The sequence below is a fragment of the Barbatula barbatula genome (genome assembly GCF_947034865.1).
Source record: "Barbatula barbatula genome assembly, chromosome: 9".
Taxonomy (NCBI): domain Eukaryota; kingdom Metazoa; phylum Chordata; class Actinopteri; order Cypriniformes; family Nemacheilidae; genus Barbatula; species Barbatula barbatula.
The window spans coordinates 3,583,377-3,601,762 of record NC_136772.1 but is presented as its reverse complement, the minus strand read 5'-3'; the positions used below and the strand labels follow the sequence as shown (position 1 = coordinate 3,601,762).

Below are 18,386 nucleotides of genomic sequence, written 5' to 3'. Positions count from 1 at the left end.
TTAACTTGATGTTGTGGAATATTGAACAGTGATGGAAGAGGCAGTTCTAAAAACAAAGTATTGTGATGGATATGGAAAAATCGTCCTATTTGCATGTTTTATATTACAGTATTACTCAGCTTTATTCTCAGAGCTTTAAAGCATCCGTCCACCTATCTTGCTTTTCTCTAGGATTGCCTTGATCTGTCCTGCAGGGTTCAAGGCACAAGAAAATCATCTCATTCTTTCTACAATGTAACATAACATTTTACAACAGAAATAACATGTGCAAATAATAAATAAGACAGAAAACTGGACTCTTTTCATACTATTAATACGTGAGAAGTAATCGAGTTTTTTGTGAAATGTAAGAGAATTCATCATAGAATAAGTTAAGACATCATCTGGGTTTCATAAATAGTAAAACACATGGTGAGATGCAGTTGCTATGGTAATCATACTGTATGTGCACACAGCACCTAATTACTGAGACTTAAATGTGTGAAAATGCTCCACTAGATGTCTCTGTTTGAGTCGCCATACTCCATATGGATGAATACTTCATTCTCGATTCATAAAACCCAACACATTCCATTTGGATTTTATGTTGATTGCTTTGAAATCTCAAACTGATCAAAAGTGTGAGCCAAAGTTGTTAAAACAGGAACGCGTTGTTTTCAACATTCTTACACCATATAATATTTCATTGCCAGTCATTTTATTTGTTATGCACATAACCAAACACAGTATAGTCAAATGCTTGATACAACACATGTTATAAAATGATATTCTTTAGAAGCTACAGTGAAAGTAAGAATAGAAAATAAAAAGTACCATTGAGACAATTGTATAATTTGAAGAATTCACAACAATAATGAAGTAAGGAAAAACAAGAATTAGCATGAAAATAAATAAATACACGTAGAAAAAAATTATACATCAATAATATGAAAATGAAATGTGAATAACGACTATGCAACAATCAGTAGCAACAGCCTCATTTGATAAATAACTTTGACTTGTTGGTGTTGCCAAGAATAACTTGGCAGATGAAACTGTACTCTCCACAGTGAGAAGGTTTTACCCGTGGTAATGAGCAGATGTAAAGATAAGGCCAGCTCAGTGTATTGTTATCACGGTAGTAATTGTGCTGATATGTAATTACAGGCTGTCACCCCTTGGGACAGTTTGATGGGTAGAGACTGGCAGGGCATCTGTGTGGCCCGTGCAGAACTCAGAGGGAGAACCTACTGGAGCTTACGCTGAAGGACAGTCTGGCCGGACACTGTTAGTGCTATGTCCTCTTTTTCCTCCGGCATCAGCGAAATTGGCCACATGTCGATGGTTCCCTTCCTCTCTTGGGTGAATGGCATGCTGTTCTAGTTGGGGTCACTTTCTAAAAAGAAGGAAAAAAATTGAGTTAGAGGAAAACAGAAAGTGAAGCATTGCAAAGATAATGTGGCAGATGCAGAGTTGAGTACAAGGGAGCCATGCAGATTATTTTTGCATGTTTCTTGAAGTAGTTTCTAAGAAAAAAGAGTTGACAGGTTACACTTAAATAGCTTCAACCTGACATTTATGAAAAGTACCCTTTTGGATGTTCAAGAACATAGATCCATTAAATAATGTGTGTTTCACGAACTAATGAAACTAAATGCTTTTGTCCTGCTTTTCCCCCTTTCTTCTTTTTTTCCAAAATGGCAATATAAAAAACAATATTTGGATTTGAAGTATATTTATAAATGTAACTTCAAAGTTTGTCAGCAAATTTTGTCATTTGAATGTATGTATGAATGAATGCAGAATCTAATAGCGTCAACAGAGGGCGCTGTTTAGCCTCTGAGCAACATCAAGTGGTCATAACTTCCATTACATGGTTAAGCCGTTCCCACCAAAACCACGTTTTATTGTTAATTTTTTGTAAACAATTCATTCAAATAACATGCTATTATTGAAGCAAGAAAATAAATACACAAAAAACTGGCATAGTGTCAATATGTGAATTCATGTGTCATGATTTCTTCCGCTGCCAACAGACTTTTGTTTACAACAATTGAGTCTATAAAAGTGCAGCATGTAAAACTTTTATGACTACATGCAAATAAGCCAGCAGTTTCCAGTTCTCATGGGATTCTAATTTATCCTCCAAATCTAATTTACAAATTAAATTGGAAATTGAAATTCACAAACATCTGAATAAAATCAATTCAGAGTTGTTCTGGATGTGTATTGGGATTGTTCGAGATTTCAATGTCATGTTGAGGTTGGCATGGGGTTTGTGGTTTGAAACAACCGTATTATTTCTTGTGGAGACAAAGAAGTAGTGTGTTAAAAATAATTATATTAAAAGAATTACAGAAACAAAAAATATACTGTTGTGAGAAGCCAGTGTTATCGTTCGTTCCAATATGGGATATGAGAAAAGCGTATAGCAATCCTTACTTTGTACTGTGGGAAAAGTTGGCAATATTGGACAAAGCAGTATATTAAATTCAATGCGCAAAATAGATCTTACAAATGCACATTTGCGTCATTTAATAAGCTTTACTGAATCATAGCCTGGAAGCAGATCTCGTCTGTAAAATTAAAAACCTCTTTTAAAAATGCTACTTTTTAGTACAGAAAGTGACAGTGAGTTTAATCCCCACTCACAGTCTCATAGTCACAGCATTTTAGTTCATTACCATGTTGGCGTACACAAGGATTTCAAGAGTGCTTGTGGAGAGAGCTGAATACAAGCAATTTCGAGTCGTGTGGGTGTTCTCATACCTGACATGAGTACAAAAGATGGGAGGCAGAGAATTGTGGAAACGAATTGAGCAAAAGACGAATTTGGAGCTGTTAGGAAACAGATAAACAGATTTTTATCTTGAGGGAAAGCTATATCTTGTGTCTCTGCTAAAGCTTCAAACTGTGCTCAGGTATTATGGGACAATCAAAAGGCATTTTAACATGAACATGCTGGTCTCCAAAGACCAAGTGATCTTTGCAGCCTTAATAAGTCTGTGACGTGTCTTTGTGATTTAAGAAAAAACTGTTTTAAACAAAACTGACACCTGAATGAAAGCTCGACTAGATCTTCTGAGCTATGAAAGAGCAACCACAGAGGGTAAAAACGTTCCTTTGGGTAAGTCGGTAAAGAACTCGGATGAGTAATACGTCTCAAGCTATATCCTGTCCAAGACGAATGATTTGAGTTCTTATTGAAATGCTGAGCAAACAGATGAGATTAGAGCTGCCCTTTCATTTCAGATGAGTGACAAATCAGCACATGTTCACAACTTGAGTCTCCAAGGCACGATGTGTTCTCTCCGAGCTCCATTAGCAAAGATCTCTTAAGCTGATTTATAACTCAACAGCGATAAAGACCGGGTCCAGTTAAAACACAAGAGATCCGAGCAGCACTGCGCGAGCTGACATTACACTGGAAGATCGAATACCCCCACTGTCCATCAACACAATTTACAGCCGGCCGGCATTAGGGAGCGTGTATTGTATTTCATCACTTCACTGCCAAGAGCTTTTTATGTATTTTTGGACCAGGCTGAAGTGAGCAGGACGCTGTGGCCAATGACGGACACTGATAGTAATTCCACTCCATTTTTAACATCGATATCAGAAGATTCTGAAAGACCTGAGACCGATAAACCATGCCTATCTTTTATATCGCTGCTGAATCTCCATATTATGTGATTTATACTTTTGACATCAAATCATTATTATAAGTCACCCTTTATGTATGTCACTGGGTTTTGCAAATATCTAACCAATAAAAACAGTTTTAATTCTTTATAAAGTACAGTGTTTTTTTCATGTCCTGAAAAACAGGCTTTGGAAGGACAGAGGCGGTATTGTCTTATTTACCACAATGACTCACTATAGTGTTACAACTCAGCTCAAAGAGAATGTGCTCATTGCAGTCAAACAGCATTTAAAGTGATAGTTCACCCAAAAATGAAAATCCTGTCATCATTGACTCACCCACTTGTCTTTTCAAACCTGTATGACTTTCTTTATTCCGCAGAACACTTCAGAAAGATAGTTTGAAGAAAGTTGGTATTCGAACATCGCCGGCACCCATTCGCTCCTATTGTATGGACACAAAACCAATGAAAGTGAACGGTAATATTCTTCCAAATATCTTTTGTGTTCTGCAGAAGGAAGAAAGTCATACAGGCTTGAAACGGTAAGACGGTGTGCAAATGATGCGAGAATTGTACTTTTTGCTGTCACTTTGAATTTAAAACCTCTGGATGTATTTGAGATAGTAAGATTTTTGGGAATCAAACATTAATGTCCCATATCTGCATTGGGAAGACAAAAAGCTGTTTTAGAAGTGACAAAGACGGCAGTCACCCATTCCACACAGAGCCTATTCTTCTCAATGACATTCGGTTGGGAACTGCTCTTTAATTTGTTTATCTTAGAATATTATCATAGGTGTATTAACACAAAATCAATAATAATGGTTATCATCATTACCAGCACATGATAGACTATTATCTCCCATCCATAAAGTATGTTCGATCTTGGCATATTTGACTTATATAACTCACTTCTGAATTAAACTTGATATCTGAAAGAAAAGCTAAATCCATAACCACACATGAACTACAATATTATGAAATCAATTATTAATTAGGAAATATGAATATATGTAAGCATAACGGTCAGCTTGTTACTTGTGACCCCTGGTTGTTTCTGACCCTACTCCACATATACTTTTCTCATTGTACAGTTTGTACTGCAATTGCAAGGCGATTGAACTTTTGACATTTGATGTCCACATTACACATCCAAAAATACAACTTACCACCTCTCCAGATGAACACTGGAATGCAGCACCTTCACTATATTAATGACAGAGGTGACATTGATTAAGGTCAGGAGGAGAGACGCGGAACAGAGACGCACTGCTGGTTTTGATTGGATCATCTTGATGTTTTTGGTGCGAGCTTGTCAAAAAGGTTTCATCCTCTTCAAGCGTCTCTCACTGAGAGCTGGACATCCGTCAGACAGTATCACGAGCATAATGAAAAACAGAGGTGAAGGGCAGTCCTATTATATCAACATTCACTTTCATGATCTGGGTCTTACTGCGGTTGTCATTGTGTACATAATCGCAGTCAAATGATCATGACAAATGAGGTCACAATTTAACAGACAGAAAAGATGTATTGAGACCGAAAGAAGAAAACATCAATAAAAAAACAAGAGACTTAATGACGTGACATCTTGTGGGGGTCCAGAGACCACTAAACACAAGCTGAACGAACTAGGACATTTCTAACATTTAAAACAGAAAAACGCAGATATACTTATTATTCTGCACGAAATTATTAAATGTACAGCAACATTTAGTGACATTTAGTATGCTAACTCCAAAAAAGGTCAGATTTTCTTGCAGCTATTGCAGCACACAGGATGATCTTTGGAAAATTCTCAAAGCATGCTGGGAGAACATGGATCATCATCAGGCTTTGCACAAACTTGTGCGGTTCATGCCAGATCGAGTACACACGCTCACTGAAGCAATTGAAGGTTGACATATTAAATACTTACAAATTCCAACTTGAATTTCACATTTATTCATGGTGTTTGATTAAGATTATGTTGGACGTGTGCTTTGCAATGAAACATTTTGCATTCCGTTAGAAAATAATGAAAAACAGAAATATTTCCTCAGTGACCTCAGAGTTTTGGACCTTGAGCACGCATATAAAGTTGCCGCCCTCCTGGAATAAGTACCACCCATCGGCCTATTAGAGACGGTCCTCGATCCATAACTTGCACTTCAAAGATGTTTTCAAGTCATTTCAGATGACTTAAACCCTGCATTGATTATGTTCAGAATGTTTATATTAGCAAACAGGATTTGAGTCATTCTGGATGCACATCAAAAAGAAAAGAAGTTATGGAAACACAACATAAACTAATAATTAAATCAAACAACACTGAGCTGAATGATTTAATACACATTTCAAAAAAACTAAAATCTCCACAACAAATTGAATGCATATGCTCATCATTAAAACAACATATCTGTAAATAAATAGGGAACTAAACATAATGAAATAAATTCATTCATTACAATTCTGTGGAAGTCTTCTGATTGGTTGGCTGTTGTCCTTGAGCTTCTTTTGTGGATTACCTAGTTTTGTAATTGCTTTGTTTTATTTAATAGAAATCTCAAACTGCATGTGGATCCACTGCCTCGCCTGCCATACGTTACAGCAACATTGTATAACTGACAGTTTATCCTTCCTTGCTATGCACTGAAAACGAATCTGTTGGTTTAACATAAAGAAATGATATACAGCGGTTGCACATAATAATGTTATGTGTCTGCATCATTTCATTATGTTCAATTTGCCAAATCATTGATATCATGATTTGTTTTCTATGTTTGTTTCATATTTTCATTTAACGTTCTCGCCATAATGTTTTAAGATAATATGAAATAAAATGTTATTTTATCTCTAACAAGATATTAATTCAACAGAGCTCAGCAAAAATTGAACATTTTATGATGAACATTAAACACTAAGACGTGTTTCTCTTTACTGAAAAACACTTAATTAAGAAATAACTCTAAAAATGCAGTCTTACCCAAAGCATTCTGGGAAATATAAATCCTCTGACTACTTGTAACAATAACACGACACAAATCATTAATGTAATGCCAACATGAATGGATTAAAATACATAACTGAACATGAAGAAAATCGTGAACTATTGCGTTGGTTGGACAAGCAGTAAAAATCATTTTTTCAGTGCGCTTGTGACCTCTGGAATCCTTCCTAAACCTTCACAAACAATATTTCATGTGCGTTTATCTGTTGACTCAGTAATAACTATAACAAGCGTGATAGTGTACAGCCAGCCCGTCATTATCACAGAATAAACACCTCTAGGGCGACACAAGACCCTCTGTTTGGAAGGTTGTTCACCTTTTCGAGCATACTTGATGCACTTAGCCTTTAGAGCTGCGCGTGACCTGTGCGGTTGCCAAGAAATGTATCAACATGGCGCCATAAAGTTCAACCAAAAAGTCTGTCTTCATTTAATCACCCTCATGTTATTTCATGAGTTTCTTTCTTCTGCAGAACACAAAAGAAGATATTTTGACGAATGTTGGTAACCAAACAACAGCCGTACCCATTCACATCTATTGTATGGACACAAAACCAATGCAAGCCAATGCGTGCCGCCGCTGTTCAAAATTTCCTCTTTTAGTCATTTAGCCAACCCTTTAATATGACTTGCGGTAATAGGTGTGTTTTTATTAGCATTTATTGAAACTTCAAATGTAGCTGAACCACAAAACAACAATAAACCTGTGATTGCAATTTTCAAGACTAATAAAAAAAACACAGGATGTCCTCATCATGTCAGAAATCACTTAAATAAATTATTTTATTGTAAATGTAGTATCTTTATGTACAGACTCTCATACATACATACACACATACCTGTATATACTATGGAGCAGGAAATTCCACAGCCAAATAAAGAACTCTCAGTGAATGGAAATTTTTCTCTTTCAGTCTCTAAAAATAACGTACCAAATGACGTACCTAATTCTCTGAGTTCCTCTTCCAGCTCATAAAACTCGACTAGTATTGCAACCTGGTAGGTAAATAAATACACTATGACGAATATCAATATTTATTGATCTATACATTATTGCATCATCAGAGAACTGCAACTTATTACAGTCTCATGGCAAACAAGGAAATCACAGAAAGATGACAGGCCCATGGGTTTCCTATTAAAGAGAAGAGATTTTTATGATGAAAACAGACCGAATCTACTTATATGAGAAAAATAAGAATCTGAACACATGGGGGGATGAGAAATCCTATGTCAGATAAAAGGATGATAACGTCAAAAAAAGGAAACGAGCTTTGAAGCACCGGTGACTGAGACTACACAATACAAGACAGCACATAGGCCAAAACTGCAGCACGAGTCCCTGACAACATCAAGCCGGTGACTGAACATGTACTATGGTTAGGTTTGGTGTCGTTTTGGGTGACGCCTTATCCAAAGCTGTTGGTTCAGTTGAAAAGGAAGACCACGATAATTCAAGTCTTTCAGGAAGCAGTTCAACACTGAATGTTTCAAATGCAAATCCGTCACAGAGACGACCACCTTCCTGGGATTTCCACGGTGAGGAGAGTTAAGGGTAAAGTTAAATAAATACACCATTGTTTCCAGAAGAACAGCACGTAGCGGGGCATAGTTTGAGACGAACAGCTCCTCCGACCCAGCGGTCTCGTCCTTGCGCGAGGGCTCAGTAAGGCGCAAACAGGATGGAGCCTGCGGTGCGCCGGATGGGACCCGGAGCGGCCCGGAGAAACGAGGGAGGAAGCGTCTGAAAAATGGTTGTGCTGGGACGCGGGTGGAGGGAGATGGAGGGAACTGTGGTGGCTGAGAATGGTGTGGACAGGAAAGCTGGTGAAATTGACTTTACCAAGTCGTTCTGCAAGACTAGTTTTGCCTGGACGAGAGACAGAGAGAACACAGTTGGTAAGGGAGACAAAACAGAGTGCCCTGTTCTTCCGTACTCTCACTGAACTTGTATGACTTTCTTTCTTTTGCAGAAGACAAAAGAAGATATTGTGAAGAACGTTGGTGACCATTGACTTCCACTGTACGGACACGAAACCACTGAGACATTTCTCACAATATCTTCTTCTATTCCACAGAAGAAAGAAAGTCATGTACAGATTTGCTGTAATAAAGGGGCTTACCGACAGATCAGCACATATTATATTGCTTTAAAACACATTTGACATGCTGTATAACTAAAACAAATCCCAAACAAGGATTGAGCCACTGTGATGCATCAGAATAAAAAGTGAGGACTGTCAGCCTCCACTACAGCGTGAGGAATGAACTCCTCACCACATTAATACTTGAAATGCAAGTAACACTTGATGAAAGGCCTTGATTATAAAGAGCATAAATAATGCATTACTGCAAGCGTGTTGGTGCTGCGCTGCTGCTTGTTGTAAGGGCTGAATTTGGGTTTCGTCGGTTTGCCTGCCACTCTGTCCTTGTGCCGCCTACTGGAGATATGCTGTGAAATTAAACACAATTGATTAACGTCATAAAAAAGTGACAATTTATATAACACAAAAAATAAGAATAGACCGAATGCTTGACATTACAATTATTTATCACGGCATAAACTACACAATAGAAAATCACATTAGCTGGCATTCATGGTGATTTCATTAATAAACAATGCACACATTATGGTCTGTTACCAATAATAATTGTGGCACATGCAAACAAAGACACTAACTGCAAACGCTTAAAAAAACAAGGTTTGTACATTGGACATCATGTGGTAACCCAACAAGCTACCTAACCTTGAGGTATTTAATAATATTAGTACAAGACTGAATAAAGTATATATTCTCAGTATAAGGCTGAAACGGAAACGTTTGGTAAAATTTGTATATGCACAAAAATCCAACGAAGCCCAATTAAAACTAGTGTGAGACACGTGTCCTCTTGCATAGCTTTGTTTATTGTTTTTTACCAGCATGTGCCACATGAATATGTGCCAAAATACCAAGTTCCCCTCCAGACGGTCAAGTTAAGAGTAGTTTAATTGGACACATGGCGTTGGAAGTCAAGAGATATGGTACAGTATGTGTACATCCCTTTCAAAAGTTTATCACATGGGTCATGAACTCAAAATGAATTGAGCCGCTGCTGTACCTGTTTAAGTTGAATTTCTGAGTTGACGTGGACATCACAGATTTCACAATGAAAGGTTTTGTTCTGTAAGCCTGAGCCTTTATTGAGTTGTGTGGCTTGAAGTTTGAGTTTGGACCCGGGTCTGGGGTATGCCTTAATGGGACCAGCTCCATTTCTTGCCTCCAACATAGTTTTGTGCTTTGAACCTGATGAACCAGATAAAACAGAGATTATAGTTGTTTAAGGAACAATCTTTAATGGAAGTCACTTTATTCAATCATTTAATTCTTTAAGGTTCATATCTCTGCTGTGGGGCTTAAAGTAAAATAACGTTACAAAGGCGTACATACTTCAGAAATTCTAATGGTCTGTTTACAACAAGAATGATAAATATAAAGATGACTATAAATATAATGTTTTAAAAACCCTTGTAAATTTAAGAGAAGAGCGGAATCCACACCACAACCATAACAATATAGAGGAACCTTATTTCATGGCGATCAATTTCAGAGCAATATTTTCCAGACGATGAACGAAAAAACATAGACGACCAATTAAAATACATTTGAATTTAAACAGATCTGAAGGTATTGACCCCAGCGGCTCTGGATAATCTGAATCGCTTGTTAAAAAATGATGAGAGTAATCTTTAATGCAGGAAAGAGAGATTTTTCTGCACCTTTCAGTCACTCGTGATGAATTATTTTACTTATAAAAGGGCTGATGAAATATTTTAGATGTGAAAGCAGGAGAAAGATAATAGGAAAAACTATAAATGTACGAATGTATGAAAATTCAATGCCTTCTTGACTGTGTCAACCATTTAATCTCGATAATGACAAAAAAATCAAGCCTGGACATTTTCAATAAAAACCTTTTTAGATCTACAAAGATAGTCAAGACGGAATTTTATTCACACAGTATCGACTCCGTGTACAGTTCAATACATGTTGTGACTGTAACGACATCCCACATTTCTAAGCCCCGGAGGTCACCCCATGAAATGTTCATGAAGATCATAAAACGGCGAGAGAGGCTATGAAGAGATAATGTGATGCAGAGGCAGATGTTTGGCACACCTGTGTTGTGCGCCTCCAGCTGTGAGAGAGAGTTGACAGCTACTTTGCACAGCGAACAGTACAGCAGCTTCTTGGCTTTCTCTTCTTCAGACTCCCCGCTGGTCTCCGTTTGAGCCGTTGGCACCGCTGCAGGATTGGGGGTGCTCTTTAGAGCTGCCACTGGCCCTGAAGGCTCACTGGGTGGGCTGGCGTGCGCGGGAGCCGCCTTGCAAGGGCTGGGCGTTAACGGCACAGGAGACGGGGTAGGAGTGGGCACGAGGACCTGCGGGGAAACAGGACTTTTGTTCATAGCCGGGGGCTCTGACTTTCTTTCTGGAAACACAAGAGAGGAAAATACACACACATAGGATTGTAAAGTTAGTGGTGAGACCTTGACAAAATGTCTTTTGTTTAAAAAAAATCTTTTTTGTACCCTTGCATTTGAACTGCAGGCAAGAGCTGCAGTTTCTATATGGGATAAGTTGAAAAAGACTTCGTGTTCTGATGCGATTGGACTTGACCCTGAAACTCCCTCCAACCATACGCCCTTGTCATTGCGTTACATGCAGCGGTGGCTCGATGTCTGTAGTCTCCGCCTCCTCTCCAAAGGACCCTCAGAGAATACTGCTTTAAATAAATGTCACACTCTGCTTATGATTTCATCCTCCCTCAGGAGCCAGAACACACTAATATTTTTCCATTCTGTGACATTACATCAGCTGAGACTAACCTGCAGCTCTGGGCTTCTGCTCTTGTTTATTTGTCAAATGTTCTTTTCATTTTAGTATTATGCTTTTTTCACTATTTTTTCTGTGAGTCACTGAGCATGTATTGTAACTATTTGGCAGGAAACAGAGTCACGTGTCTTGCTGTAACATTTTAACAGAATTTTAGAAGTGACCGATTGAGAATTTGTGTTATATGCAAATAGCACATATATTTGCACACACAGTACATACATTTTATACTTTTATTTCATTAACACTGCATATAGGAATTTATAGTCTGTCTGATATTTGACCTGTGTTTTGACTTGCATAACATTATATGTTTTGCTTATAGTCAATGTTTTCTTGTACAGCTGCTTTGTAACAATGAAAATTGTAAAAAGCGCTATAAAAATAAAGCTGACTTGACTTGACTTAAAAGCATGTTTGTAATTAAAATTCCACTCAGCTCATTGCAATGGGATACACTTTTCTGCAAAGAAAACACACAATGATGCTTAAATGTGATAGTTTGGCCAAACAAACAAAAAAAGTCCTGTATATGACATTCTTACATCCGTGGAACCAGTGGCGTAACTTTTCTTATTATATATATTATGTTGCGGTGCAAAACACAAAAAAAATGTTAATCTCTATGATGAAAAATGTCACTTGTTCATTGGTTTGCGAGTTTTTAAGCTTGGACTGGATGCACAAGCAAGCGCCGTGAGTGCGGATGATGCAAGCATTTCACACTGGCCACGTCTCTGTAGTCGCAGATATAACGTACGAGAGATGGTGAGAAAGCGGCGCGTCCTGCACTTTCCACAAGTTTTAGATGTTAATGACCCCTAAACAAAACACACCTTCCACAAGCATTTCTTAATTTCTTCGAAAAATGTCTTGCGCAAATTACGCCTATGCGTGGAACACACAAATATTTTGAAATCTCAGTGGTTTTGTATCCAAACAATGGAAGTCAATGGGGTCAATGATGTTTGGTCACCAATGTTCTTAAAAATATCCATTTTTGGGTTCGAAAGTCATACAGGTTTGAACTGACTTGAATAAATGATGAAAATGTTAATTTTGGGTAAAAAATTGATCACTGAATACAATATAATCCCCCTGCCTACCTTTTGGCAAGGCCTTAAAGGAATAGTTCACCTTCAAAATGGAAACTCTGTCATCATTTACTCACTGTGTTTTCATTTTAAACCGGTGCGATTTTCTTTCTTCTGCAAAACTCAAGAAGAACGTTAGTAACCAAAAACCATTGATTCCCATTGACTTCATTGTATAGACACAAAACCAATGCAAGTCAATGGGGACCAATGGTTTTCAGTTACCAACATTTTTCAAAATATTTTTTTGTGTTCTGCAGAAGAAAGAAAGTCATACAGGTTCTGTAAATAATAACAGAGTTTTCATTTTGAAGGTGAACTATTTCTTTAAAATGACACTTATGTATGGAACTGGAAAGTTTTGGGACACAGCCAACAACTGGATAACAACTGGCACTTGTTTGGATTCATATCAACAGTGACTGCAACGTTGAAACGACCTTGCTATATCTTTTCAGAGCCAGAGAGTCGTGGATATGGAGCGAGTCTTGGATCTTACAAAAACCAAGCGCAATTACCATCCCAAAATAATCCAACACACAGCCTTCTAAAACATTACATAAAACAGCCTCTTACGTAAAATCCTGGAGCTTGAATGATTTAGCCCTTGAAGTTTTCCCAAGTAATCTAAATCTGACTTCACTCTCCGAATCCACGTTTCGATGAGACGGCAGCGCACCCACCCACCCCGATGCTATGTCTGAGCTCAACTCTGCGCTAATACACAAGCGTGACAGCAAGGACCCATAAGCCATCTGTGATTCAGGCTGACATTCATGTGGCCTGATTTGCAAAAAACACGCTGCATACCAATGAGGAACACCACTGCCTAATAAATGAGACGCACCGGAATCTATCTCTGAATTTGCAGCTAGAGAAAAAGACTTTGGAAAGTATGCGACGGCTCAGATTGGCCCCCTGTAGGGCACGTGTCTTGGTACATCCCAGGCTTGATTCTTAATCAGGCACTAGGGTCTGAAATTGAGTGGGTCACAGCATGAAGCAAAGATCAGATGATTATGTTCTTTGAAATGCAACACAAATCTAATTCCGTCGAATCAAAGAGAGGGGAAGTAATACAACACATCTCAGCATGCTTACCCTGCAAGACCTGCTGTCATTGAGCTTAATTAAACATTTAAACGCAAAAAACAACACAAAACGATAATGCAAAAGGAACTCAATATGCAGGCAATGATTGAGCGAGCAAGCTGAGCTGCAGGTAAAGTGAGATGTGGTTGGCATATGGCGGATCACCTCTCACCGGGACAGGTCTTTACCTCAGCATATGTTCAGGGGTGTAAGAATACTCACAAAATTACATTTGAACACCCCATGAGATTAAGAGTGTGGCTTTTTGTCTTTGCTTTGTCCTCAAAACAATTACCAATGTTAAACTATAGCGGGAATTTTTGTGGTTAACTGAAACTAAATATGTCCATTGAATCAAATCAAATAACGGCTTAAAACTAAAATAGAAATAAACACAAATATCAATACTTAAAATAATGACAATAATAATAGTGCTAATAATAATATAAAAGTCATATAAATTATTATAAAATAAAAACAATAAAATATAATAAATAAAACAAACAAATAAATGCCAACAGCACATAACAAAACCGCTAAATATTTAAAGAATTTATCATGAAAACTAAATATATAAAAAGCAATTTCAAAATATTTATATTAATAGAAAATGGTATATTAATAAAACTATAATAACAACAGTAGAAAATATCTTTAACTAGTAACCATAGTTCTTTTTATAGTTTAATTTGTAGTAAAACTATAGTTAACCAGGGTCTCACTACAATAACTATTGGTTCCAATGCTATTTGTAAATAATTTATGGTTATGGCAATGCATATGGTAACCAATCTGCTAAAATCTCTATTGGGAGATTTAAACATAAAAATGTACACTCAATAATCTAATAGTTTATTAAAAATAAATGTATGTACTTGCTTACTTACTGAATTAAAAGTACCAAGCCAAAAATGCCCACATTAAACTGCCTGAAAAATCCAGAGACGGTTGTGACTTAGCAGTGTACAGCTCCAGAACACAACCGATGTTTAATGGAATCAATATCATCAGTGAACTGTATACAAGGGGGTTATATTACAAAAAGTCCCCTTACAAAAGAATTATCATTTAGTTTTTCCACCAACACTGTCCATCCTCTCTTTGACCTTCAGAATTCTAAATGTCCTAATTCTAAACCTCTCTGCATGTGAAATAAAGAACAGCACTCGAGATTTTCCTGTCGGATCTAATATAGTTTGCACTGCTTCATTCTCTAACAGCCTCTTAGCAAAGCCTGAATCTCACTGTTTCAGGTTCATTAAAGAATCAGTTTGGAAATGTGTCGATCAAGCTGTTAAGATCAGACCGAAATGATCAGAGACCTTGTTAAAATAAAACTTCTGGTTTGAGAGGCACGGGGCCAGGTACGTTTGCCAGAATTTTCTTCGCATCTTACCTAATCGCTTGTTTAATACTCAAATATTTATGCTTTTATTCTGGCGTTTATGAAAACATCAGTCATGTTCCATCCTTATTACTCCCGTCTTTATTTTCCGTCACCATCGCGTCTTTTAAAACCTGTATATGATGTTTTCTTCAGTGAAACGTGAAAGAAGATATTTGGAGAAATGTTTTTGTGGTTTTGTGTCTATACAATGAAAGTCAACGGGGGCCAGTGTTGTTCTTCAAAATATCTTCGTTCGTGTTCAGCAGAAGAAACAAAGTCATACAGGTTTGGAATGACATGAGACATTATTTCACAGAAATCTTAGTTTGGGGTTAACCATCCATTCAAATACAATAGCCCTGTTCTAAAAGTACTTAAGTAAACCCTTGCAAGGCATGCACGCCTCAAGTTTTGATTCGCATCAATGCATTCTTCACATAATGTTTAAAAAAGATCCCTTGTACACAAACACACACACAGACGGAGTATAAACACTGGCAGGGTTCGGGGTTAGAGAGTGAAAGCACGAAAGCAAACAAACACAGAAGCACGTACGACATTTATGACACACAGTCGGGAAGAGGATGGAGAGGGTAGGAGCGGAGAAACAGGACAAGAAAGAAGGTGTGGAGCAAGAACAAAAGGAGCTATTAACCTGGTTGGTCAGGGCATCTGGCAGTGACAGAACTGCAGGAGGTGGTATTGGTGGAGGTGGAGGTGGAGGTGCAGACTGTCTTAGCGCCGCAGTCCTGGGCGGCAGCACTTTTCTGCTTATTTTTCGTGGTCTCCTGCGCTTTGAGCTTCTTGGCATGTTTACTGCCTTTGTAGTGCGCCTCGGCTTGGCTCTACAAAGGAGAACAAATGAACCATCCAATCAGGCTCATTTCTCACACTACATCTACAGTACCATCATAGACGGAAGTCACACACAACCCAAGCACGCTTTCAATAGCAGGCACTGTTCAGCATCGAGATTGTGATGCTGGAATCGGAGACAGGGAATAAAGTACGAGGCATGTTCAGAGAGAATTGATTCTCAATAGAAAACGCTAAACAGACGGCGATGGTTTGCACTTGGCGAGATTGTTAATGGAGAGTTTGCTCGTATCTTAAATTGTTCAAATTTCAAAGGGAAGGAGACTTAATGACTCAAAGAGAGAGACGCGAGATCGAGAGAGAGCTTATGAAGGATTACCATCCCTTTGAATATCTGACTGGTATGAAAAAGAAGCTCTGTTTCTCATTTTTATGACATCAAAGTGACAAAGTTTTTCTTTCCAAAGGCTGCAACTCCGTCCCATTGACTAACTGCAAGTTTAAGGGATTTCTGGCAGCTCAAGGATTCTAGGTGTCTGAGCTGCGATTAAAGAAATGTTATGTCACTTCAATAGCATGACTTAAAAAAATGATTACAGATAAAGACTATACAATTGACATGATGCAAAAACAAAGCAAGATCTAAGGGACGTTCACATTGACAGATAGGAAGTCATTCATTTTTTATAAAAGTTGCGACTGGAAGCAACATGAAGCATTAAGAATGGCCAGGTTCGGATAAAATCGTGTAAATTTGTATACATTTATTTTGCATTTCTCGCATTTTTCAGGATACATGAAAACGTTTTAAAATCGACCGATTGGATAAACAGACAATAGGTTCGATTGCTTTCAGAACAGTATTGGATGTGCCGCTATTGAAAGAAACATATTAACTATTAACATATTAACAGTTAATACATATACAATAGATCAAAACAAACACACAAACTGTGAAAGAAATATCTATGACAAAGCATGCTGCTAACACATTTCATAAAGATGCGGTGACTAAAGAGGGGTCGAACATGACATCTTGACATGACATCTAAAAGAGAAAGACTGAGAGAAAGAGAAAGAGAGAGAGAGAGAGAGAGAGAGAGAGAGAGTGAAAGGGGAAAAACAAGGTGCGTAACGTCCAACGATTGCTTGTTTAAGTGACAGTCATGAGTGCTAGAATGACACACACGACTGATGCTGTTGTAGACAGTGATGTGTGTGATGTGACGGCCCGCGTCGACTTCTCTGCATGGTGAAAATGTTAACAGCTCCTGTGACCTGGATTAAGTGTTCCTGACATTTATAAAGTGACTTTCTCTCCAGCTTAATATGCGCATACATTTCAATATATACAAAATCATTGTATCATTGTACGCTGACCATAGTTTAAGTCTTATGATCAAGTCAATACGAGCAGAATATTTTTGGGGTTGGGGACTATTTGCAAAACCATTTTTACGTAAATTGTTGCATTGTTCATTCTTAGAAATGTAACAATTTACAACATGAGAAATCCATTCACCTCATGTTTCGTGGATTATCCCAAAGCAACATTTTTTGCAAGAATGTTTTTACAAACATCGGCTTGTGTATTATAAACAAGGCCCGTATTTGACATTCGGGAGCAGTCAGACATTACAAGATATTCATGAAAGGTAGGCATATTAATAAATACATATGACGCAATCCTTGCACATGAAAAAAGCTTGCATAGGCAAAAACACCAGTACAGCTATATGCTGATATCTGCACATCTGAATTGCCAGCAACATTAGTGCCGTACCCTACATCAGTCTGTGTGTCCTCCTGTTCACTGCTCATGTATGACACAAGACACCTGTCAAAAACATACACACCAACACACTGTAACAGCTTGTGACATGTGATGCTGTATGAACTAATCGTTAATCTTGTATAGAATCTATTTCATCATGAATACATTAAACAGCTGATGTAAAACACAGACTAACAGGGTTTGAAAACCTGTATAAAAATAAATAAGCATGCTAGCATTATGGAGTGATCCTGTCATGGTTATGCCTTCTCATGTCTTGATTTCGTGGTCTAGTGGCAGGATCATGACAGGGCCACATGTTTTGTGTGGAGAGAAACATATTATTGTCAGTCATGATATAATATGCGTTCTCTCCGGTCTCGTCTTTGGCCCAGCAGCTCTCGTTTCTCATTACCCACACCTGCCCATTGTTATCTCCTTTGTTTTTCTCCCTTAATGCCCTCATGTCTACTGTCTTGTGCTTGTTTGTTGTACTAGTTTCCGTGTTTGTGTGCCTTGCCTTGCCTTGCCTTGTCTCGAATGTTAAGACGTTGTGTCGTTGTCTTTATTTAGTTTTTGCCCCCTCGTGGGAAGTGTTTGTTTCACAGTTTGATATTTTAGTCTCGTCAGTGTTCTCCCCATCGTGGGTGTTTGTTTTGTGTAAGTAATAAAGTCTTCCCCACCACCTTCCGCTGCCTGCAATTGGGTTCTTCCCCCCTCTGTCACACCCCCTCG

The 18,386-nt window shown here is 38.0% G+C and overlaps 1 protein-coding gene across 2 annotated transcripts in view; it reads right to left on the bottom strand.

Moving 5' to 3' along the window:
• Positions 1 to 7,366: 7,366 nt before the first annotated feature.
• znf385b (zinc finger protein 385B) overlaps positions 7,367 to 18,386 on the bottom strand; it is a 101,558-nt gene continuing 90,538 nt past the window's right edge. For both annotated transcript variants that reach the window (XM_079463653.1, XM_079463652.1), the window contains exons 5-9: positions 15,717 to 15,906; positions 10,773 to 11,084; positions 9,715 to 9,899; positions 8,963 to 9,064; positions 7,367 to 8,482 (exon numbers count right to left, since the gene is read on the bottom strand). In XM_079463653.1, coding sequence (XP_079319779.1) covers positions 8,276 to 8,482; positions 8,963 to 9,064; positions 9,715 to 9,899; positions 10,773 to 11,084; positions 15,717 to 15,906 — 996 coding nt within the window. In that variant the 3' untranslated portion in view covers positions 7,367 to 8,275. The remainder of the gene's footprint in view (positions 8,483 to 8,962; positions 9,065 to 9,714; positions 9,900 to 10,772; positions 11,085 to 15,716; positions 15,907 to 18,386) is intronic.